This window comes from Onychostoma macrolepis, chromosome 22 (assembly GCF_012432095.1).
Source record: "Onychostoma macrolepis isolate SWU-2019 chromosome 22, ASM1243209v1, whole genome shotgun sequence".
Lineage (NCBI taxonomy): Eukaryota > Metazoa > Chordata > Actinopteri > Cypriniformes > Cyprinidae > Onychostoma > Onychostoma macrolepis.
Window position 1 is genome coordinate 17,564,591 of NC_081176.1, and position 25,921 is coordinate 17,590,511.

Here is a 25,921-nt window from a genome sequence, read left to right on the forward strand (position 1 = left end):
TTTAGAAAAAATGGCTTTATAAAGGTAAAAATGCCCATAAAATGTAAAAATCAGTTAAAACTTATTGGAAAATATTAATTTCTATCAGTGTGAACTCACCACCAAACAGAATATGAAGAATATCAAAAACTTTAGGAGAAAACTTTTAGGAGCAAAATATTGTCTAATTATCGTTATCGATAAAATCCCAGAAAATATTGATATTATTTTTTGTCAATATTGCACACCCCTACCACTAATATTTATTTAGTTAGTTAGTTCGTTAGTTAGTTATTTAATTTTTTTCCCCATGCTTTGTTGTCTGTTTTTAATGCTACTACTGGATATCTGAATTTCCCCATGGGAATTAATAAAGTATGTATCGTCAACATCACATGTAATGAAAAATAAATAAATAAATAAATACTAAATACCTAAAAAGTATTTGCACTACTATCCACCTGCTAAACTAAACAGAAATCCACCAGCTAAAGAAAACATTAAGATGGCAAAAAAGAATAACATAACATTAAATCAGTTTTCCAAAGGTCCATCCACATGATCAAAGTGCACTCAAAAGTTCATCAAAGGCTTTTCAACACTAAACAAGTTGAGCCAAGTAAATACTCAACTAATCCAAAATATAAACAAATACAGGCCAATATTTCAAAGGTTTCAGCTCATCCAGCCCAAACATAAGCACTTCAAAGGGTAATCAGCCACCAGCAGACATAACACAAAGAATCAAACTCACTCAGGGGAAAATGTTGTGATCGGTTTGGCTTTACATTGTATAATCCACACTGGAATTATGCTAGTTTGTTTGGTGTACCAAATTTGCAGTTTGTTCACAATGACCACCTCCCACTTGATTGCTTGATTCATTTGATTGGCAGATGGTCTTAAAGGGCTAGTACCACAGTCTGTCAAGACCCTGTCTTGAAGGGGCAGTGCATGATTATTTCTTTCAGCCCCATAAGTCTATCTGTCTAATGTAGAAACACACACACAAATACATCACAATACATATATTTGAGTTAGGAAATAATTCAGATTCTTTATACAGGAAAATAATCTTCATTTATCTAAAACTGAATTAAAATGTATTTCGAAACATATTTTAGTGGATATCCACTTAAGCGCTTCATATAAATCATAGAGTACAAATATATTACAGTAATCCAAATGCGTACAGTGCAAATACAAGAATATGAGTGATAACAGAAAGAAACAAATTTGATTACCCTGTTTCGAAATCTTTTGATTTGAAATTTTTCAAAACAAATTCATCAAGTTAACTCATTTTAAAGCATTTTTACACTTACAAACAAATATACAGTGCATTGACAGAGATGTATTATTTAATAATCACAAATATATTAAGTATTCAAGGAATCAGATGATCATATAATAACTAAAATGTGCAGCGTGTAGACAGAAGTTACACTTCAATAACAATGATGGCTCAGTTAAAGGCTGAGGTTTCTCAGTTTCCTCGTTTGACCAACATGCAGTGCTTTCGGGTTTTGTTGGCTCCTTGGACTTTACAAAACACAAATGTTTTGTAAGGACACTATACACTGAAATTCTCACATTATACATGATTATTGTCCATTTAGCCTATTGCATATGTTGATTCCATGACAAGGCGCTTTTGAGGGCTACAGGGCACCAACTTGTTGTAGGGTGCAGAAGACAATGGACTGTCCTGAACCTGAAAAAAACAGAAAAACATTAGCTTAAAACATCTTAAAGTGATAGTTCACCCAAAAATGAATATTCTGTCATTAATTGCTCACTCTTATGTCAATACAAACCCGTAAGACATGTCATCCATCATCCATCGGAAAACACAATTTAAGATATTTTTGATGAAATCCGAGAGCTCTCTGCCCCTCCATAAACAGCAAGGGTCCTTACACGATCAAGGCACAGAAACGTAGTAAGGACAAATTTGTAAAATTACGCTTGAACCACTGATGTTACATGAACCATTTTAACGATATCCTTACTACATTTCTGTGCCTTGATCGTGGTAGTACACTTGCTGTCTATGGAGGGTCAAAAAGCTAGCAGATTTCATCAAAAATTATCTTAATTTGTGTTTCCGAAGATGAACGAAGGTTTTACGGGTTGGAATGACATGAGGGTGAGTAATTAATGACATAATTTTCATTTTTGGGTGAACTAACCCTTTAAATGCATAATATTCACACTCTATGGTGAGTTTTTAAAAGTCATAGATTAAAAAATAAATAAATAAAATTTTAAAAAGAAAAGGATTAGTTAGTAGGGTTTGGCTTCAAGCCATGGTTGAAGTTTGAGAAATCTTAAGCAGGAACTGAACTTTACTGGGTCTCAAAAACAAGTATGCATTATCTCTTGAGGAAAACACAAAATCTTTTAGCCTGTGAAGAGTTTGGCAATACATAGAGACAAATGTATTCAGATTAAGCAGATTAAGATGTACGAGGAAGTGCTTTTAAACTGCCCGTAAGAGATGTCTGCTCACGAAATGTGTAAGCATGGATTTGTGGTGATAACAGAAACAGCTTGGATGTTTAATGCTAGCCCAGGCAGAAAGATGTGTGAGAAGATACTGAACTCACTGTGGTAAGCATATTTTACAGATAAACATACAAATATAAGCATGAAATTAGATTTCAGGAACTTTAGTAGAAGGATAACATGCTTTTACATCAGTTAAAGTGGCTTTATCTTACTTTAACTTCAATTTGTCTGATAATTTGTCTTGAATAAACAAAGGAAAGTGGAGTTAGCGGCAGTATGCGTCATCTTTTAGTCATAAATAACAAATCTGTATCCACAGGGCCTGTGGGTGTGTGAAGGTGTGTGTATGACTAACCTGGACGGATCTTCATCTCTGGTAAAAACTCCTTTTAGCTCAACACTGTTCATTTTATTCTCTAACCATCCATAGCTGAGAGTCACCTTCAGTGTTAGAGGTCGAGAAACAAACAGGAAGAATAGATAACATGCTGTTAGAAATGAAAAGTAGTCTGATTTTAACAAACCATCTCATTTTGGCCTAAGATGTGTTTTGACAGATAAAATATTAGAATTCATTTCTATGAAGTAAAATATTAGCGTCCAGTTCTTTAGGTAAATTATTAGCATCTAGTTGTTTTTGTTAAAATATCAGCATACAGTTCTTTGAGGTAAAATATTAGCCTTCAGTTCTCTGTAAAATATTTAGTATCCTTTTTTTTTTTCTTTTTTTTTTTTTTTTTGTGGTAAAATATTAACGCTCATTTCTTTGTGGTAAAATATTTTATCATTCAGTTTTTTGGTGGTAAAATATTAGCATCAAGATTTTTGTGGTAATATATTAGCATCCAATTCTTTGAGGTAAAATATTTGCCTTCACTGTTTTGAGGTAAGTTATAGTATCCAGTTCTCTGTTGTAAAATAGTTTTTTGTGGTAATATATTAACATCCTGTTCATTGTGGTAAAATATTAACGCTCAGTTCTTTGTAGTAAAATATTAGCATCCAGTTTTTTGGTGGTAAAATATTAGCATCTATTTTTTTGTGGCAAAACATTAGCATCCTGTTTTGGAAGTGAAAATTAGCCTTTTGTTTTTTGACGTAAAATAGCCTGCAGTTCTTTAAGATAAAATGTTACTGTCCAGTTCTTTGAGCTAAAATATTAATATCAGTTCTTTGAGTAATCTGTAGAATACTGTGGAAAGAAAAGAAAACCTTGAAAAATTGAATAGTTTTTGTCTGTGCTAAAGTTGCAAAATATGCTAAGTTGTAGTGAATGCTTGCCTGAGTGATTGTTAGCACTTTGCTAAGTGGGTGCTAAGGTATTCTACAGTAGATGTTTCTAGGGCATTACTAGGTGGTTGCTAGTCTAAGTGATTGCTAGGGTGTTCTAGGTGGTTCAAAACGTACTTAGAAAATGATTCTGATCTTTTCTTTTCAACATTTAGCATATTCGAGCTGTGGTAAAGTTGCTATATGCTAAGGTGTTGTGAATGCTTGCCCGAGTGCTTGCTACAGTATTGCTAGGAGGTTGTTTACTAGCCTAAATAAAAAGATACTTTTGTCAAAAGTCAAAAGATGCTATCATTAATTTCCATACCAACACTTTAATACTTAAATAAGCACTACTAACAGCCACCACTTAAAAATCTCACTTGTTTTGGGATATCGCTAGGGGCGAGAAGAAGTAGGTTTTCCAGATGAGAGTGGAACATGTTGCTGTGGACCATTGAGATTCCCAGACGCTTCTCAACTATAAAGCCCACCGTACAGTCATCAGGTAACATGATCACAGCGGAGGTCTTCTCGAACCTGGGACCACTGCAAATAGAGACATGTGACTAACACATAGGCCTATACACTCCATTTAGACTCGTTGCTGTTTAGGAGAAACAATTCAGGTACATTTTGCGATCAAGGCACAAGTACCAACATATGCATGAAATGGCCTCAGAATCAAAATCAAACACACACACTGAATCAGGCCTCACCTTGCCCAGGGTGCCATCTTCTCTGCCAGCTTCCTGCTCAGACAGAAACCAGCCCCTCCTGTAGCGAACCAGAAATGGACGTCCCTCTGAAACAAAGCCAACCAGTCAGCTCTATAAATTCTGCACATAACTTGCAAATTTCAAGAAAATATCTTGCATTTTCATGTCCTATCACTACAGTTCCTTGTGATTAACGAATCAAGCCTCTAAAACAATCTGAAGTTTTCGTGGTGCAGTCGGTCAGTGTGTTGTACAGTAGAACATGTGGAGACTCGCTGAGGTTTTGAGTAAAATGCCTCACCTAAAGAAGGTATTTAAGCAAAAAGACTTGCAGATGAACCTCAAAGCAGGTTTCTCAGACAACTTTGAGCAAAGGGTAAAATATATATACAGTAATTCTTAAATTACATATATTTGAAACAAAAAATGCTTATGGGAAAATTATATTATGTTCTGTAATTATGTAATTTCATATATTTTAACAGAAATATTCATTTATAATATTAATATATAATGTAAAGTGTCACTTATTTTGTTCCTGAATGATTTAGTGTTCATGAATTAATCGGTTTAATTAATGATTCATTGGCTCATTCTTAAAAAACGATCACCTCTTTTGTTTCTGCATAATTCAGCATCTTTGAACGAAGCGGTTGAATGTTTCATTGGCTCATTCATATAGACGGTCACTGTTTTGTTTCTTAATTATTCAGCATTTAAATGAATGGGTTGCATGGATGATTCAATTCTATTCTAAAGACACTTGTCTTTATTCCTGAATGAATCTATGCTTTTGAATGAATTGATTGATTCATTGACATTTGTCGCCACCCATTGGCGTAATGTAACATATAAAAAGAGTCTAAATAGCCACTACTAATGCCAAAACTGTTGTATAAAATGTACTCAAATTTCATTCCATTTGAATGTTCTATTTCCTTCTATTCAAATTTAAATCACTTTTTAAACCACAAATTTCTCTCCCTCTGTACACTTTTCACTGCTCTTCATTTCTTGGCTTTCCTGAAATTCTGAGCAGGTTTGTTTTCCTGTGGGATTCTGTGGAGCATCATAAGCGACAGGGCATAAATCTGACCGTGTCCATCTACTCGTCCCCACATCCGTTTATCCCTCCCTTCATTCCTCCATGTGGCCGTTACCCTCAAGGTAACACGCAGCCCTTTTCTGTCCTCTCATCCTTTCGATTGTATTCCTCCCCTGTAGGGAGCTGTGGCCTGTCCAGCCAGACATATAAATGTGGACATAAACAACACAGAGGACACGCAGAGTGGCAGATAGGATGGATCAGGATGTGTTCACCAGAACGAAACAGCAGTTTAGATTCAGCAGGGCTTTGAGTGTCCAACTGAGAAGACTGAAGCAGACAAAATAAATTTGTAGAGACTAACACCAGAACTTAAAGAAGGTTTCTTCCTGAAACAGCAGTAGCAAACAAAAAGCAACTGTGCAAATCCAGAACCCAACCCACAACAAAACCATTTTCACAAGGATTCCAGAAAAGATGACACAACATCAAAAGCTGAACGCCACAAACTTACAGTTTCCACACTAGATCCATGCACACGAGTAGTTGAGAGCTCCATCGAGCCAATGTCCAACAAATACACAGCCCAGGTTCGTCCGTCCATTGTGTGAGGAGGACTCCAACGGTTGACTAGCAATTTTTTGCTGCTGTGAGATCAGCTAACAGCAAACATCTTTGTTGGATGGACAAGGTGAAGTCCCAAAAGTCATTCATGAAAAAATGGTGTGGAGTCAAACATATCTCAGTACCCAACAAATATAACAGGTCCTGTGAGAGCTGAGACCAAAAAGGTGAGCGAGAGGGGCACTCTCAATGAAAACAATGCGAAAACGTGCCTAAAGATAATACAATATTCCTATTCTCCACTATTGTTTTTATATGTGTTATTCTACCATCTGTATCACAACCTTTATCTAAAATAGTAATATTTAAAGTCTTCCGCACCAATATTAGGACACCCTTGGTTTTAGTATACGAAGATGAGTGAGATACCACTTCATAAAACCTATTATTACAGCTGTGTATATCCTCCTCTTTCAAATGGGATTCTTGAACTAACACTATATCAATCTTTCTTCTTCGCAAAAAATCCAGAAAACCTGTACATTTGTGAGGGCCATTTAGGCGATTAATATTACAACTCAGAATATTAAGGTCAGTCATAGGTATCGAACAGAATTACTGCATAATAAGACAAAATACAAGTTTGAAAATAAAACCAGTTGAGTCTACCATTAAACCACTCCCCACCCTTCCCATCACTATTTAAAAAAAAAACATAAATACATTCCCATGAACTATGGCAGATCAAACCAAGAACAAACCTTGATCTGCCAGCACCCCTTAATATGGTCCGTGGCGTCAACAAAAACATGCACATTACTGAAGCACCAACATTGGACCCATAGTCACATATTGACTAGGTAGTATCTCTATTAAAAGAAAAAAATAAAATAAATAAATAAAAAATAAAAAAAGGAGAGAGAGAGAAGGAATACAACTAAAACATAAATAAAATAACATCATAATCAGTAAGCAATACTGTGTGCACAATGAAAGCTTCTAGTAACTATGAATTAAGAAGTGAACATTAAAGTGAACAGTGAAAGACACAATCGCCATTTAGAGCATCTCTTCTCCGATTAGACAGCAAATGTCCAGCTGAAGCTCACTGAGAATTGGTGGATGAATGGGACCTGAGAAAAACTCTTGCTTCTTCTGGGGAGTATAGCATTTTAGGTTCACCTTGATTGAGAATGTATGGAAGCCCGTTTCCACCACTGAATAAAAAATAAAAAAGGTTATTGCGACTTTTTATCTCACAATTCTGACTTTTTTTCTCATAATTGCGTGATATAAACTCGCAATTGCAAGACATAAAGTCACAATTCTGAGAAATAAAGTCAGAACTGCGAGATATAAACTCACAATTCTGAGAACATATCAGTCTTTTTTCCCCCTCAAAACTTTTATATCACACAATTCTGACTTCATAACTCGCAATTGCGAGTTTGTATCTCACAATTCTGTGAAAAAAAGTCAGAATTATGAGATAAAAAGTCGCAATAACCGTTTTTTTATTTTATTTTTTTATTCAGTGGCGGAAACAGGCTTCCATAAGAATGACCTTCAGCACTGCAGGATAAAGAAGAAAATTCTGGATGCCAGCTTCTCTCATTTCCTTCCTAACTGGCGCAAATGCACTTCTTCTTTTTGCGGTGACCGGAGAAAAGTCTGGAAAGAAAGACAGCGTTGCTCCATTGGATGTTTTCACCAGGGCGTGAAGTTTGGCGGCCCGCAGAATGATCTCCCTGTCCGTGTACCGTAACAGTTTAAAGATGAAAACCAGTGGTTTAGCGCAATCTGAGGAGATCCTTGTGTACACGCGATGCGCTCGCTCCACTTCAATCTCTTTGCCCACCAGAGACAGGAGCCACGTCGGTAGCGATCCCCCCAAAAAGCCCATAGGGCTGTCCCCCTCGGAACCCCCGGGCAATCCGACCAGACGCAGACTGCTGCGCCCACCGCGATCCTGCAAATCCACAACCTGCCGCTCGAGAGCAGCCACTCTCCCATCGTGATCTGCGACAACCCTCGCCTGCTCTCTCGTCTCCCCTGCAAGAAGATCCAGCCCAGAGCACAGCGACCGAACAACTGACATGTGAGAAGCGAACCTGCTCCACATCGCCGTCAACTCAGTTCCCAGAATGTCCCCAAAGTGCGCAACAGTGTTCACCATCTTGTCCACTACATCACTCGTGGTCAGTAGCCCGGACCTCTTCCCAATCGGAGAAGCCGATGGAGACAACTCCTGCCGCTTCCGACTGCATGTCACCAGGGAAAGCATCACCAATGAACAAAACCCAAAACAAAACGAAAAAAACTGCAAAAAGGGGCCAAACGCACGGAGGTCCACCCAAGTGCAACCAGGTTCACGTGCACGTCACGTAACACCCTCACCCCCTGGCTCTTAATGCATGGTTTTTCCTTCTGGAGCATCAGTCAGTGTTTGAACCTTCTGTAATAGTTGCATATGAGTGCCTCAGTTGTCCTCAGTGTGAAAAGATGGGTCTCAAAAACATACAGTTATTGTTGGAAAGGGTTCATATACACAAAAATGCTGGAAAACTAAAGAATTTGTGGGACCTGAAGGATTTTTCTGAAGAACAACAGGCAGTTTAACCTGAACGGGGTCATTTTTATAAATTCAACTATTATTTTCTCTTGTAGACTATATGTAAACATCTTTTATGTGAAATATCTCATTCAGGTCAGTACTAAATAAACAATAACATGTATAATCCCTCTTATTTTGGTAAAATTATTAACATTTTGCAGATTCTGAAAGGGGGATGTAAACTTTTGCTCACAACTGTAAATATGAAGCAGAAATATTGTTTTTGGCAGGTTTTGTGTCCTAAGAACAAACAAATATACAAAATTCCATGCAAAGACAGAAACAACAAGGAACTGAAGGACTACAGAAATGGGTATGGCAGGTATAACTAAACTTTTTTTTGGGGGGGGGGGGGTATTCTTTCCAACGAACAGAGGTAGAGTCCGGCAGGGCGGCAGAAATTAAAAGACAGGTTTAATTTTTATTACCCAGGTGCCTCTGTGACCCAAGGGATCATTAGAGCAGAGAAACAGAGGGAAAGAAGGGATGAGGAAAGCTGAACTGAATTGCTTGTCTGTTCCTGCAGACCTCACACAAACACACTACTGAGGGAGCAGCTCCAAAGACAGCATGACTACAAACACACACACTCAAATGACTGCCATCACACATTGTACATGATTGGATTAATTCCCCCGACAGTATTGACAGTTTTTCTCTCCGGCTATACGTTAAAAGATCGGACAGAATTGTCCAGATCAATAAGCAATAAAGGTCTAATCACTGATTGAGCCCTGAAGGAAAAGGCTCTTTTGCTACAAGTTCATGGCAGAAAAATGTTGGTAAGAAAATATCAATAAAACAACTGACCGTCTTATTTCCTTCCAGCAGCTCCTGGGCTCTCATTGGGCGATCCAGGCTTGGTTTTCCCACATAGATATCACTGTCCGCTGGGAAGGCCGTCAAGAGAGACAGAAGGGCTCCAGGGTTCAGGTAGTTATCATCATCAACATGACACAACCACCTGTGGAAACAAATAAATAAATAATAAATTCACAAGATGCTTTATCTATCTATCTATCTATCTATCTATCTGTCTATATATATATATATATATATAATGTATGTACATGGCCACCAAGGTAAGCAGCTTGGTGTGAAGAAATCAACTGTGGGAGCAATTATTAGAAAATGGAAGACGTACAAGACCACTGATAATCTCCCTCGATCTGGGGCTCCACGCAAGATCTCACCCCTAGTGAATGACCTGCAGAGAGCTGGGACCAAAGTAACAAAGGCTACCATCAGTAACACACTGCGCCGCCAGGGACTCAAATCCTGCAGTGCCAGACGTGTCCCCCTGCTTAAGCCAGTACATGTCCGGCCCGTCTGAAGTTTGCTAGAGAGCATTTGGATGATCCAGAAGAGGATTGGGAGAATGTCATATGGTCAGATGAAACCAAAATAGAACTTTTTGGTAAAAACTCAGCTTGTCGTGTTTGGAGGAGAAAGAATGCTGAGTTGCATCCAAAGAACACCATACCTACTGTGAAGCATGGGGGTGGAAACATCATGCTTTGGGGCTGTTTTTCTGCAAAGGGACCAGGACGACTGATCCGTGTAAACGAAAGAATGAATGGGGCCATGTATCGTGAGATTTTGAGTGAAAACCTCCTTCCATCAGCAAGGGCATTGAAGATGAAACGTGGCTGGGTCTTTCAGCATGACAATGATCCCAAACACACCGCCCGGGCAACGAAGGAGTGGCTTCGTAAGAAGCATTTCAAGGTCCTGGAGTGGCCTAGCCAGTCTCCAGATCTCAACCCCACGAAAATCCGAGTTGCCCAGCGACAGCCCCAAAACATTACTGCTCTAGAGGAGATCTGCATGGAGGAATGGGCCAAAATACCAGCAACAGTGTGTGAAAACCTTGTGAAGACTTACAGAAAACGTTTGACCTCTGTCATTGCCAACAAAGGGTATATAACAAAGTATTGAGATGAAATTTTGTTATTGACCAAATACTTATTTTCCACCATAATTTGCAAATAAATTCTTTAAAAATCCTACAATGTGATTTTCTGGATTTTTTTTTTCTAATTTTGTCTCTCATAGTTGAGGTATACCTATGATGAAAATTACAGGCCTCTCTCATCTTTTTAAGTGGGAGAATTTGCACAATTGGTGGCTGACTAAATACTTTTTTGCCCCACTGTATATATATATATATATATATATATATAACATTATAGACAGAATGACAGGCATGTTTAATATATATATTTTTATAAATAGATAGATAGATATTTATTACGTTAAATAAACTAGATTTTGTATTTGAAGAGCATTTAAATGTTAAGTAAATATAAATATTAAAACAGGTTAAAGTAGGTTGTGAATTTGTTAAATAAAATAGTAAATAAAAAGTCAACACACACAATACATACTATTAGAAAAGAAAAAATCTGTACATGCATATGAAAATAAATCGCACCGTAAGGTCACATTACATTAGTGGCCGACTCACTTTTTTTCAGAAATCATGAAGTGGTCATACTCGGCAGCCATCTTGCAGGATAAAGCTTGATGACTGTGCTCCGGCGGGCAGTCGGTGACGATAATGTTAAATCCTGTGAGCAAAGACACATGCAGTGAGCTCAGGGCAAAGATTCATAAGCTCAGATCAATCCTGCAGAAGAAAGATGATCTACCTTCAGAGGAGATGTCTTTATCTGGACTGTCTGTAAAGATGTACGTCTGTAGAAGTGAAACATAAACACAAATTCATGAGGCCAAACCTGCATATTAATTCTGAAATGGTGCAATGAGAGCCTGGTGGTCTTATGAGAACAAGTAACATCCAAATTCCCATCATGCACCGCTGTGAGACAACAGCTGGTGCACCATGAGGCCTCAGAGCATCTGTGTTCCCGGTTTGCCATTAGAACTCTGGTTTGTAATTACCAATGTTGTCTCAAAGTGGGATAACAGAACTGCTGTGTGTGAAAGTGTCTAAAAAACTACCGCTGAGATGGGTTGGCAAAATATGTTGAAACATTAAAAATATTATAAAATGATCGTATGAGGTTTGTTTGAAGCCACTTAAAATAGCCAGATGAACATTAAATTAACATTAAAATTAAAAGTAATCAATGACAATGCAGTCAACATTTATAGTAATTTATTTTATTTATTATTTTATTAAACTTTTTTATAATATTGATTTCCTACAATGGCTTTTTTGAATATGAGTTCAACAGATCATGTTAACTTTTAATTGTTTTGGACACCATCACTTACACAACAACAAATGAACAATTTTAACAAAACTGTAATTTTATATGATTTGTTTTCCAAAGAAGTCTCTTATGCTCACTACGCATTAGCTATTATTACAATGCAAAATAACTTGTCAATTTAGTATATTTTTATAATATATTCCTCTAATATATACAGTTTTTGTTACTACGAGTATATCGTTTATATCAAAATTATGACATTGTTAATAAAAGATTGTTAAAGAATATTACAACTAAATACTATTTTAATTATTTATTTGACATATTGCAGTTTTTTACTACAAGTATTTATAAATTCAACAGATTTCACAAAATATATTATAATATAAAAATATTATTATTATATAAAATATTAATTCAACAGATATTTTGTTTGGACTAACATTATTTGGTCTTTTTTTTGTTGTTGTCATAATTGTGTTGTCTAGATTTTGTTACACAACAATGAATAGGCCTAATTCCAATTATGAAATACAAAAATATTACAGGCCCTATTATTCAAAACTTTAGGCCTATAATTATTAAAATTAGTATTATTAAACATGGGCTATTTAAAACATGACTTTTAATAAGTAGATATTTACATCCACGCATTTAGCAGAGGCATTTATCCAATAAACGACTGAAAGAGAAACAAAATCAATTAGTCATGAGCCAATAATATTCGTCAGAATGTAGATTATATATAATATAATATAATTAATTATGGTTTTCAGTGTCGTTGGTAACCACAAAACCAAATTTAGCCTATATTTTAAAAAAAAAAAAGGTCCCTCAACCAACAGAGGAGCAGATTTAGGAGCCATTTCCTGCTAGACAGCGACACATCCTATCTGTGGTCAGCCGCGACCATATTCCTCCACTCATCCGTTTTCTCTCTCTCACACACACCTCAGCCCTGCTAGAGCCTTTAATGTTCCCCATGATGCAGTGGAGATGTCACTCTGAAAGTTTAGCTTCATTACGACGTGTAGGTGCTCCAGACAGCTCATATCGTAAGTCTACGTGCCGCTCCCGCCGCAGTCCTTGAGTACAAGCAGAATAATCGAAGCGTGCAGATCAATGCCGCGGCCATCAAAGCCAATGGGCCAGAGCGAGCGGAAACGGCCCACTCAAACCCCAAGCTCCTTCATAAATCATAAGGGTGAATCTTTAGCGCTTATTTCGGATAAAGTGGAGCGGCTGATGACAGCAGCTTATAAAACACCGTCTGGAGATATAGCCCACAAAGAGTGAAACTGCAGCACAACCGCCCATTAGCGGCATAATGAAGTGAAACTTTTTTGTATTCTCAACTTGAGAGGGAATTAAAATAAGCACAAATGGGATGAATGGTATAGGAAAAAGGCACACATCTCGGGGAAAAGGCTAATAATGTGATGGACGGTAAAAGCAGATGCATCCAAAACATTTTCTGATTATAATATGCTAGCAAAGCCTCATAGACATAAAACAAACACAAAACTATATTAGTCTGTAACAGTGATAAATAACAAAATCTAAAAGTGAGAAAAGGTCTTTGCTCGGATGTCTGGTGTGTGGTTTTTTTCCTTTTTTTTCTGACATTTTGTTAAAAGTGCCGGATTGTTGTTTCACACTTTGTTCCTGTTTCCTCAGCGTAACACTTCCTCTGTTCAGATAGACTTCCGTTTTGTCATTGTTGCAAAACGCAGTCTGCGGCTGTCACTTCCTCTTATTGGCATGGAGGCAAAGGGCACACAAACATAAGCGCCAAAACTGACAAGCACAAACAACATCCTGTGCTTAAAACCCGCTGTTGGAGCTTGAAATGTAATTTGAACAAACCCCTAATCGTAAGCATTAAACACTGGGAAATAACTCTCATGGTTCGTCGTACTTTCCAAAGAAATCTAATTTATGACTTCTGCCTGGCAGACTAAATAAAATGGGGAAAAAAACCTCAAAGACTTACCCCGAACGAGAGACTGAAGCCATATCAACATACTAGAATATCATAGAGACCACTAAACGATGTCCTAGCAACCACCTACGCTAAGAATTCCCTAAAAAATAATTACACATTTATAAACTTGAATATGTTTATATGTGTTTAGAAACTCTGAAATTCTGAGTTTATATCTCGCAATTTTGAAAAGAATCGAAAAGTCAAAATTGTGAGATAAACACGTCGTTTATATTTCACAATTCTGACTTTTTTCTTAGAATTGCGAGTTTATGCAGTATCTTGCAATTCTGAACGCACGCTTTTGCGATAATTTGCTGTCAATTGACCCTTCACAGGGAGCTTGATTGACAGGCGATCTGACCAATCACAACGCCGAATCTGTCATTTTGTCCGACAAACAAATCAGTCAGGTGAACTTTGGTGGACTTAAATTTGAGAAAGGGTGTGTATTGGCATCTTTCCATGTTTGAAACCAGATACCTTCTGATGTTCATTCATGTTTATTTTGTGCTTTAAGTAAATATGAAAAGATGATTGGTTCATGTGGTGCTTGAATTGAGGTGTTACAGTGATCTGTCACCACACATTAAAGAGCCACAAAACGGTATTATTGTTTGAATTTCTTAAAAGTGACCAAATTTTATTAAAGCCAAGACTTTGTTTCATACCAGAAGTAACCTGCTCCGTCTTGTCTGATGCCGTTTTGTCAGTTTCCTCTTTGCTCTGCAATGTTTTTTTTTTACTGCGTAAGAACATGATGTGTGGCGTAAGAGTGGCATGGCTTGTCGGACATAGCAACAGTAACAAAGGAGGGTGGGTTTTTGCAAAGGTTCAATTGTGAGAAAAATGTCAGAATTGTAAGATTAAAAGTTGCAATCATTCAATTTTTATTCCGTGGTGGAGGAAAAAAAAACAGAACTGCAAAATGTAAACTCAGAATTCTAGTGGTTTTATCTCAGAAGTCTGACTTTTTTTCTTAGAATTGCAAGTTTATGGAGTATCATAATTCTGAACGCACGTTTTTGTCGTAATTTACTGTCAAGTATAATTATGATACTGTACGATTAATTTAATGCACTGTTGTCTGTACTGCAATAATTTACTGTATATTAACAGGTAATTTATTACAGTGCCAGAATACCCTAGAAACAATCTAACACAAAAAAAAAAAAAAAAACTCTGAAAACTTTTTATGCGTTTTGGCCATTCATTTATACGACAACAGTGTTTTAGGGGCCTGAAAATGCAAAGATTTTAAAATGAGTTTCAAAATTTCTGTTTTTGAAAGCAATGCTCATATCACCTTCATGTAAACTACGAAAATGTGAATTTGTGTAAATGGTAAATTGGTAAAAATTGGTAAATGTGATGGCACACGCACACATATTACATGTTCAGTCTACAGAAATGACATCGCCAACTACTGGCCTGGCACGCATAATACAGCGTTTTTAGTCACTTTTGCAGATCCATGTGAACGTGTATCATTTTGAACGGGTATCGAAAAACTTTTCAAATATGTTTTTCGTGCAATCGTTCTTGTGTAAGCATACCCTAAAACACCCTAGCAATCATATGGCAATAGCCTAGCAATTGCATGGCAGGGATGTTTGCAAGCACAACTCATCAGAAAATTTTAATGTTGAGTAATCGTATTTAAAATTAGTCATTTTCTCTACATAGAGGTAAAGGAAAAGCTGAATCTTCAAACTTCAGATGAACACACTTCCTCCTCACACTCACCATTTGCTCATATTCAAAACAGGAGCAATAAAGCAGAAGCAGGGATTTTTTTCTTTTTTCTTTTTTAATTCTTATGTTTGAGAGCCCAAATCTGATGCAAAACCAGAGTGGCAAACTGCTGAACATTTGAGAGTAATTTCTTCCACACACACAGAGAAAAAAACCCCAAACATATTAGTATGCCATACGAGAGTAATTTTAGCCCCAAGCGTTTCACACACGTTCTCTTTGATCGTACAAGTATTTGGATCAGCAGCACCACTATTTCGCACTTGTCGTCTTATATTTAGAGGGACGTTTGCTGCTTTGAAAGTGTTACATCCTGAGTTGCACATTGGGAATTTGTTTTGACAAGCCACTCAGAGATAACACTCAGCAAGTCCAATCACTAACATCTTCCCAAAGTCCTCCTTGTGTTGTTAGCGCCTGCCAAACTGCGAGTGTGTATGTGTGTAAGCATGTGTTAGTACGTCAGTCTGGCTTTGTTCTGCTTCTTAATGTCATGTTACAGCAAGCCACAGGCAAATCTAATAATTTACAGTGTAAATGGAGGTCCATTAAGGGGGATGTTCAGGATTTTTTTTAATCAATCTCTGTCAACTTTTGCTTTTTGGCAAGTATCAATAATAACCAATAATTATGTCTTACTTTCTCTGAATTAATGCCAGGGGCCAGGGCTTCACTCATAAACATTTTGCCTCATGCAACAAGGATTTATGCAACAACCAGGTCCAAGTAACACCAGAAGTGGGGGGGAAATCATATTAGATAACAGCTGACAAACCACTAAATACCAAGGCATAAATAAATATGAGCATGAATTGAATGGCATAACTGAAAAATATAATGAGATTTTTGACAAATAGTGGGAAAAACATATTTGGGCCATATTTCAGAAAATAAATAAACAAATGTTATATTGCAATTTTATTTTACTTAAATAATTTGAAGCCATTTTTATGAGCATTAAGAGTTTTTGTGTTGTTAATTATTAATCACATAATAATAATAATATTAATATTAAAAAAAATTAATTAATATTTAATTTAACATAAAAGCTGTATGATTAATAATTATTATAAACGTTATTATTGTTATTTTAAAACAAGTAAATAATAATATTTATTTTAATTCAAACGTGTTATTGTTTAAAAATATCTTAATATTTAATTAATTCACATAATAAAATATAGTGTTTATATATTATAATAATAATTATTATTATTATTATTAAAAAAGTAAATACTATATTTATTAATATTAATATTAGTTTTGTTACCTGGAAACACTTAAGTGCTTAATTGTTTAAAAAAAAAAAAAAAAAGTCATAATGTCAAAGTGCAAAATATTTTAATGGTCATAAAACTTTCTTTTTGCTCTCCTTTTTGTTTTTTTTCTCTTTTTGGGGGATATTGCGGTGAAATGTGACCATGACATGTCACAGGTCTTTTGCATGAGATTCACCGAGCCGCTATGTTGTAACCACACATTTGGTCTGGTCTTTTAGATCTGTCAAATCAGGCATGGTTTCAGTATCTACAAACCTTAACACAGAATCCTTTGGTAAAACCCCTGAGCTTATTTGAGTTTAAAAATGTCTTTAATTCACTGCCACACCAAATCCTCTGTATTATAAGAAAAACAGTGGAAGGAACAAAACTTGGCTTCATTAAAATGGCATTTCAGTCAGTCATCTTCATTAGTTTCTTTCAAAGGTCACAGCTGAGTTCTGCTTCTTGTGACAAAAAGAGGACCTAAAAGTCCATCTCAAGCCTTCGTGACAAGGCTACTGCGGAATTAGAGAACACAGACAGGAAGTGCTCAGTCTATAATCGAGCACAGTGTGGACGAAACAGGAAATGGGGCAGATCGCTGCATTTTAATATAGATGCAACCATTCGTGGGCCAGTCTTTGTGGCATGGTGCCAACGTTAATAAAATTGGCTCATCCGTGCTTGTGAAAAATGACTTTATTTGCAGTGTTTAGCAATGAAATACAACCAATAATTCCATGGGGGTTGCAGAATTTCATAGGTGCCACTTGTGAGACAGTCATAACAAACCTGCTGGGTTTTGGCATCACACAAGTGAGGTTTTGCACCTGTGCTTTCACAAATGCGTTTGCACACAACTTCTAGCTGATACCACAGGATGTGCACACGTCTGCCAGATGTCCCATGACATCAGCAGCGGTTGCTGGGTGAGACTGCATCTCAAATCAAGATTATGACACATAAAATGATCAAGGAACCATCATTAACATTGACTGGTGGTTGATGATCAGTAAGGGTTTTCTTGCATTTTAACATTAAATCCTCTTAAGTTTGAGTATTTGAAAGTCAAGGAACACTCACGTGGTGTTTAGTCGTGGAGATCCAGGTCTCCAGAAGAAGAGCAAGGCGGGTCTTGTGGAACCGGCCAGTGGTTTTCACTGCAATGAAGATGTCAGTGAGTCCTAAAGGTGGTTGTGGCTTCATCTCCCTCCATTTCTGACGTTTTGGCCTTTGTTTGTCATTGACAACATCTCTGTGTTGGTTCACAGCCGTAGTTCTTAATATAGATGGAGTCTTTTCGTGCGCAAAAAGCGCGGTGGGTTTCTGGTCACTCCGGGTGCGCAGTTGCAAATCCAGCAAAACCAGGATGAAAAGTGTCAGAGCGAAGACAGGCAGTACATGAAACAGCCTCCTTACGATCATCTTCTAAATTCCTTAATTCGCTTTTGACCGCATATTAAACTAGTTCAAGTATAACCGGCGACATCTGGGCGCACACTCGCGCGTAAAAAGGCGTGATTGTTTAAAAAATAATAATGAAATACAACAACCAGTAAGTCCCTGGGTGGGTTGGAATATGTAGTTCAAATTCATTGCGATTCCGTAAAAGTTTTCATCTGGTAATTGCGCTCGGATCCTGCCTGATGCCCCTCATGTGTTCTGTTAAAACGGAGGATGGATGAACTGTCATTCACTTTCAGGCTTCGCAAACTTTTTACGCCCCGCCCACTTTCCACAGTGACGCTCCGATGGTGAATGATAAGATAAAGTGTATGGCTGCAAATGTGCAAATAAACCAAATTTCCTGTTGAAAACTTCTTTTTGAAGGCAAACAATATAAAATGAGTGTGTATGAGTGTATGAGACAAAAACAAAATGTTGCAAAATGTAAACTATAAATTATCACCTAGCTTTTAATCTGCTAAATTTAAAATGCGATTATAAAGCGTGATTATAACCATTAATATCGCGATTTTCTGTAAGGCTGCTTTGTAAAAAGACAACAACAACGTGTAAAAAACGTTACATAAAATAAATTTGACTTGACTTTAAATTTTTTCCAATTCGCATTAAAACATTGTTTGGTTTTCATCATGGTTTTTATTAAATATAGATATTTAGGCAATTATTCTAAGTTTTAAACTATAATCAAAGAGTAAATAAACTGTATATAAACAAATAATGTACATAAATATATCATTTTATATTATACCCTTAATATATCTTAAAAATAAATAAAATGTATTAGCCTACATAAAAATATAAAATTGCACATATGATAAACAAAGAGCGAATAAACTAGCTTATTTCACTGTTTATTATGATAAATTTGTGATATCAGTTGTCATGTAATTTCTATCACAACCAACATTTTTACAAAGAATCAAGATAATTTTTCATAATTTCAATCAAGTTGTAATTTTGTCAAATTAAATTAAAATAAATATATACTAAAAACGAATATATATAAATCTATATAAATAAAACTGAAATAAAATTATATTATTAATAATAAAATAATAATTGCATGATATACACAATGTATATAAATATATACTTATACCTTTAATAAGTATCCTTAAAAAATCTTAAATCAAAATAATAAAACTGCCCCTGTGATAATCTAAGCAAAGAGTGAATAAACAAACTATTCCAATATTTATTGTCACATATTTGTGGTGTCAGTTGTTACGTAATTACCATCACAACCAACAATGTTCCAAAGGGAAAATACTGATTAGAAAATAAAATAATATTATTCACTATATCATATATATATATATATATATATGCTAGCTATGAAATTAGCAGTAGCAAGACAAGTTGCTCATGTAAAATAGCATGTCATAGTAAAAACATAGTGTGTCATTTGTAGTGCTCTGAATAGTCAATGAATGATGACAACATATGAGAATATATATTTGTTTAGGCAATGTTTTCAGAGGACTCACTCTGAGGGAGGTTCCCAGCTCTTTATGTCCTGTTTTATTTCTGCTGGTTCACTGTATGACACTGCAGGCGTTCTGGCATCTGTCCTGAACTACTTTATCCTTTCACTTTTAACTTGTGCCAGAGAACTGCATTATCCTTACTGTTATCCCAAGCACCTATTGTCAAGTAGACAAGTGTACATGTAGTTTAAACATTTATTGTGTTTAAACACTTTTTTGTTATCTTCTGGCTTAAACTTTTCCTCAGGTCAAGAGGATTTAGTATGACATGATCAACACAAACCTCGCAGTAACCTTCATCAGCACCTTTGTTTGTAATTTCTCAGCCTTCTCCTCTTTCATCCATTCATCCATTGCAACCAGTAACCAGCTGCCTCCTTTTCTCCATCCCCCCCTCCCTCGGCGGCCCCATGGACGGGCGTCTGGTCCCTTAGGTAAATCAGAGATGCCCAGGCACACCCTCGCCAGGAAAGGCCCAGGATCGGTTTACGGCCTACCTGAAAAGATCCTTTTAAAACGGCAAGTACATTGCTCCCTACTTTGAACAATGGCAGACCTTTTCAGACTCTTTATGCATTGAAAAGCCCTTTACGTGCCCCTTGACTTGCTGTTCTGAACGTGAGATTCATTGTAGATATACAGTATTTTGTGCAAACAACAGAGTATTAGATAGAGTAGACAAAACAGGCTGCATAAATGCCTCAGATCCTTCAAAAACAGCACAAAAGCCTTGGATCCTTCACAGTCAAGTTTACAAACAAATACCAGTGTCTGCAGATGCTAGGTGTGTGGGGGACCATCAACAATCTGATTGTAGAACAGAGTTAACTATTCTGTTTATGTAAGGCCTCTTTTATATTCTGGTTGTTTATGAGACACATCAACAGTCAAAAAGACTGAGACATTATATACCCCAGCTGAAAACAGATTTATAAAAATAAATAAATAAATAAACTTTGTAAGTTTAATTACCCTTAATTTTGTTTAAAGAAAAAAAAAAGATTTAGTGTTTATGTGAGAAAAGGAGTAGCTGATGAATAACATTAACTTTTATTCTAATATTTTTAACTATTTTTTAAATAAGGGACATCTATAAGGGAAAGTCTTTACGTTCTCTTACATTTGGATTTTGTCACTTAATGGTCATGTGTTGTAAAAATATTTATTTATTTATTTATTTATTTAAAGTACAAATATTCCAATCGGTATTTCAATACGAGCATGCAAGTAATAAATTAAAGGAATAGTTTCCTGAGAATGGACTCACTCTCAGGCCATCCGAGAAGAATATGATTTTGTTTCTTTATCAAAACAGATTTGCAGAATTTTAGCATTACATCACTTGCTCACCAATGGATCCTCTGCAGTGAATGGGTGCCGTCAGAATGAGAGTTCAAAAAGCTGATAAAAACAAAATGCAATACATCAAAATACGATTCTATAATAATGATTCTTCTTCCACTGAAAAGTTCATCCCCCTGTTGTCCTCTCACATCAAAATCCACCTACATATTTGTTTAGAACAGTTTCGGACTGTTTTCACTTGTAAACTGTGCTTGAGCTGTGCATATTTCTCTCCTGATTCAGACGAGACATTTTTTTTTACTGGAGAAAGTAATTCTATGGATAGAGGGCTCATATTTTAACCTTAGATATTTAATCCAGATCTATAAATTTATCCATATCTATAAAAATACAAACTCATCTACAATTTGGATGGCCTGATGCTAATTACATTTTCACCTAATTTTAATTCTAAATTAAAATTTGCTGAATTTGCTGTCTTGAAACCCTCAACCAATTAGTCTACATTTATAATTTTGTTCTCAGAGGTGTAGGATTTGTTATATCAAATTGTAGATCATAATCTAAACTCTAAAAGTCTCAGAGAAGTAAGAAATAATCCCAGTCCTTTTTCATGTTCGACTCTCCAGAGGAAGGATTAGGTGACCCCTGTGTGGGAAAAGAGGAGTGAACGATCGTCATTTCAAACCCAGTCTCCGTGTAAGACTAAATCTAAATGTGTATGACACATTCGACCACAGAGAAAAAAAAAAAAAAAAGATTATCGTGTTGGACTACTCGTATGTGAACTACTAGTTTGATCTTTGAAAATACCCCTGAAAACATACCACGGTTCAAACGATTCAGTCCATGAGTGAAGTGTTTTGAATGATTCAGAGTGATTCATTGATCAACTGAATCGGGCATCAATAGTGATTCTAACCCCATAATTTTTTTTTTTTTTTAAAGGGGTGGTTTACTGTTTTTACTAGGCTTGATTGTGTTTATGGGGTGCAGTCTAACGTGTGTTCATGCTTCGTTTTTTAAAAAACGCATTATTTTTTATATAATTTACCTTTATTCCACACCTCTCTGTCCCTTTTCTGACAAAGGCCTCGATTATTTCCTGTTTTTATGAAGCCCCTCCCCCAGAAATATGTGATGGGCTCTGATTGGTTAGCTGACTCAGTGTGTTGTGATTCACTAAACCGCCGAGCGTGCGTCTAAATGTCCCGCCCCTCAGCTCAGCGGCATGTGCTCTGGTTGTATTGTAAACAATGGCGTCGTCTATATTGCTTATCAATTTGAGCCCGATTGAGACACAGAGGATATTAGTGAAGAGGATCATGCAGAACCTGTGCAAGCACGGCTCTTAATGGTATGTTTGTTTGTTTGTTTGTTTGTTTGTTTGTTGTCTCATACTTTTAGATACACTGTTATTATGCTACTGTTTATGCTAGCTTTTAATATATGGTTTTATTCTGATTAAAGCTTTAATACAGCACAGCAACCGCACGCGCGTCCATGTATAAGGCTTCTCATTGCTATGTATTGCTATGTGAAAGACGATCTGAATGAGAGAGAGAGAGAGAGAGAGAGAGAGAGATGCAGAGCAGGGCGACGCGAGGAACAGTATTAACCTTTATGTACTGTTGGGGACGTTTTCGTCCACTATGGGGTGCTATTGAGTCTTAATTTGGCCACAACTTTCTCTGTGTTTCAGCAAATGGAATGATTTTTGGTGACAGATCTTATTTTTACACATATTTTGGAAAATTTTCAAAAACTCAACCATACACTGTGGGCAAATTCACTATCCTTTCGTTAGTGTTCAGGATGAAAACATCCACTAAATTAAACTGCTGTAAAAATGTTTTTTTTTTTTTCAATTTTTTTTTTTGCATAAATCTATTAATCAACCTCAGTCCTGATCAAAACTACTAAATGTTTTTAAAAAAAAACAGGATTTTTATTCTTTAATTGCCAAGTTCATAAATGATGTCACTGATTTGGGGAGAAAAAAACACACAAAATGATTTATTTTCAATATAAAAAGTGATTGTGGACTAGATTTTTTTTTTTTTTTACCTTTTATCACAGTCTTGGGCATGTCAAAGATTAGTAACAACATTGGCTTTGATACATTGTTAGTTTTTGTGCAGCATCAGATTAAATTTTTTTCTCCCTCATTTACTGTTCGTGGCTGTTTTAGCCCCATTGACTTCCATTATAACGACATTTTTTGATTGCAAAGCCATGACACCATATAATCATGCATTCTTGATTGTTGGTGGTTTTCCCTGTTTGGAAGAGGTCAAATTTGTCATTTTTACTGTTGATCACCAGGTAGCACCATTAACCCTTTAGATAGGCCTGTGCAAAAAAAAAGCTTAGTTTCTGGTTTGTATATGGAGTTATATGGAGTATAACAGCATATTATAGTGTGTGTGTGTGTGTGTGTGTGTGAGAGAGAGAGAGAGAGAGAGAGAGGGTGTGAGAGAGACCTTTGCGCACTTACAGTATTGTTCAAAATAATAGCAGTACAATGTGACTAACCAGAATAATCAAGGTTTTTAGTATATTTTTTATTGCTACGTGGCAAACAAGTTACCAGTAGGTGCAGTAGATTCTCAGAAAACAAACAAGACCCAGCATTCATGATATGGACCCTCTTAAGGCTGTGCAATTGGGCAATTAGTTGAATTAGTTGAAAGGGGTGTGTTCAAAAAAATAGCAGTTTTCACAATTTTGTGAAGAAACAGGTGTGAATCAGGTGGCCCCTATTTAAGGATGAAGCCAGCACTTGCTAAACATGCATTTGAAAGCCTGAGGAAAATGGGTCGTTCAAGACATTGTTCAGAAGAACAGCGTACTTTGATTAAAAAGTTGATTGGAGAGGGGATAACCTATAAAGAGGTGCAAAAACTTATAGGCTGTTCAGCTAAAATGATCTCCAATGCCTTAAAATGGAGAGCAAAACCAGAGAAACGTGGAAGAAAACGGAAGACAACCATCAAAATGGATCGAAGAATAACCAGAATGGCAAAGGCTCAGCCAATGATCACCTCCAGGATGATCAAAGACAGTCTGGAGTTACCTGTAAGTACTGTGACAGTTAGAAGACGTCTGTGTGAAGCTAATCTATTTTCAAAGTCCCTCTGTTAAAAAAAAGGCATGTGCAGAAGAGGTTACAATTTGCCAAAGATCACATCAACTGGCCTAAAGAGAAATGGAGGAACATTTTGTGGACTGATGAGAGTAAAATTGTTCTTTTTGGGTCCAAGGGCCACAGGCAGTTTGTGAGACGACCCCCAAACTCTGAATTCAAGCCACAGTACACAGTGAAGACAGTGAAGCATGGTGGTGCAAGCATCATGATATGGGCATGTTTCTCCTACTATGGTGTTGGGCCTATTTATCGCATACCAGGGATCATGGATCAGTTTGCATATGTTAAAATACTTGAAGAGGTCATGTTGCCCTATGCTGAAGAGGACATGCCCTTGAAATGGTTGTTTCAACAAGACAATGACCCCAAACACACTAGTAAACGAGCAAAGTCTTGGTTCCAAACCAACAAAATTAATGTTATGGAGTGGCCAGCCCAATCTCCGGACCTTAATCCAATCGAGAACTTGTGGGTGATATCAAAAATGCTGTTTCTGAAGCAAAACCAAGAAATGTGAATGAATTGTGGAATGTTGTTAAAGAATCATGGAGTGGAATAACAGCTGAGAGGTGCCACAAGTTGGTTGACTCCATGCCACACAGATGTGAAGCAGTTTTAAAAAACTGTGGTCATACAACTAAATATTAGTTTAGTGATTCACAGGATTGCTAAATCCTAGAAACAAAAACGTTTGTACAAAATAGTTTTGAGTTTGTACAGTCAAAGGCAGACACTGCTATTTTTTTGAACACACCCCTTTCAACTAATTGCCCAATTGCACAGCCTTAAGAGCGTGCATATCATGAATGCTGGGTCTTGTTTGTTTTCTGAGAATCTACTGCACCTACTGGTAACTTGTTTGCCATGTAGCAATAAAAAAATATACTAAAAACCTTGATTATTCTGGTTAGTCACATTGTACTGCTAGAGTATTATTTTGTACTGCTATTGTACTGCTAAATAATAGAGTATCATTGTACTGCTATTATTTTGAACAATACTGTACCTTGATGTATCTGAGAAAATCAAAATATGTACCTCAGCTCTCAGAACTGCATGGAGTAAACAAAAACAAAGTAAGTGTATTTATGCACCTGCTGCCTTTTGATGGTGAGAAGTACAGACTAAACAAAATGCCATCCGTCTGGTCATTTGATGGTGAGAAGAGCAGCAAGCAACATGAGAAAGGGCTTGACTTGTACCGAAGTTTTAGAACTGATTATGCAGCCTGACCCCTCCAGCGAGCTGCAGGATGTATTGTCTTCTCCCTCTGACACCACAGACTCAGGAGAGTCGGATCCTGATTTTGTTGTGGCACCCTCATCATCCTCTCCAGCTTCCACTGAAGGTGAGGAGGATTCAGAGGGTCCTGGATCTGGTTGGATTGGGAGAAACGGCGAAGTGTGGTTTTCCACCAACCACCAACGTGGAGACAACTCCCTTTCTTCAGTCAGCACTTGCGTCTGTTGTGGTGGACACACTTGCAAAGAGCACCAAGTGATATGCCGCAAGTCCTGCTGGAAAGACTGAACACACACACACACACACACGTGCACACATACACACTAAATAGTTAGTTTAATTGTTTAGTTCTCCATCCAGCCTCAACTCTTGCACCATTGTTCAGTTTATT

The 25,921-nt window shown here is 36.6% G+C and overlaps 2 protein-coding genes across 2 annotated transcripts in view; both read right to left on the reverse strand.

Annotated features, from left to right (window-relative positions):
• elfn2a (extracellular leucine-rich repeat and fibronectin type III domain containing 2a) overlaps positions 1 to 837 on the reverse strand; it is a 136,827-nt gene extending 135,990 nt beyond the window's left edge. Inside the window, 1 exon segment of the mRNA XM_058760212.1 lies at positions 734 to 837. The gene's annotated coding sequence lies outside the window, so the exon portion shown is untranslated.
• mfng (MFNG O-fucosylpeptide 3-beta-N-acetylglucosaminyltransferase) lies at positions 514 to 18,550 on the reverse strand. The gene is made up of 8 exons (XM_058760213.1): positions 17,965 to 18,550; positions 11,353 to 11,398; positions 11,169 to 11,271; positions 9,512 to 9,665; positions 4,479 to 4,564; positions 4,143 to 4,308; positions 2,846 to 2,931; positions 514 to 1,693 (listed from the first exon to the last, which is right to left on the reverse strand). The coding sequence occupies exons 1-8, from the start codon at positions 18,304 to 18,306 to the stop codon at positions 1,600 to 1,602; spliced, it is 1,077 nt and encodes a 358-aa protein (XP_058616196.1). The 5' UTR covers positions 18,307 to 18,550; the 3' UTR covers positions 514 to 1,599.
• Between the last annotated feature and the right edge of the window lie 7,371 nt (positions 18,551 to 25,921).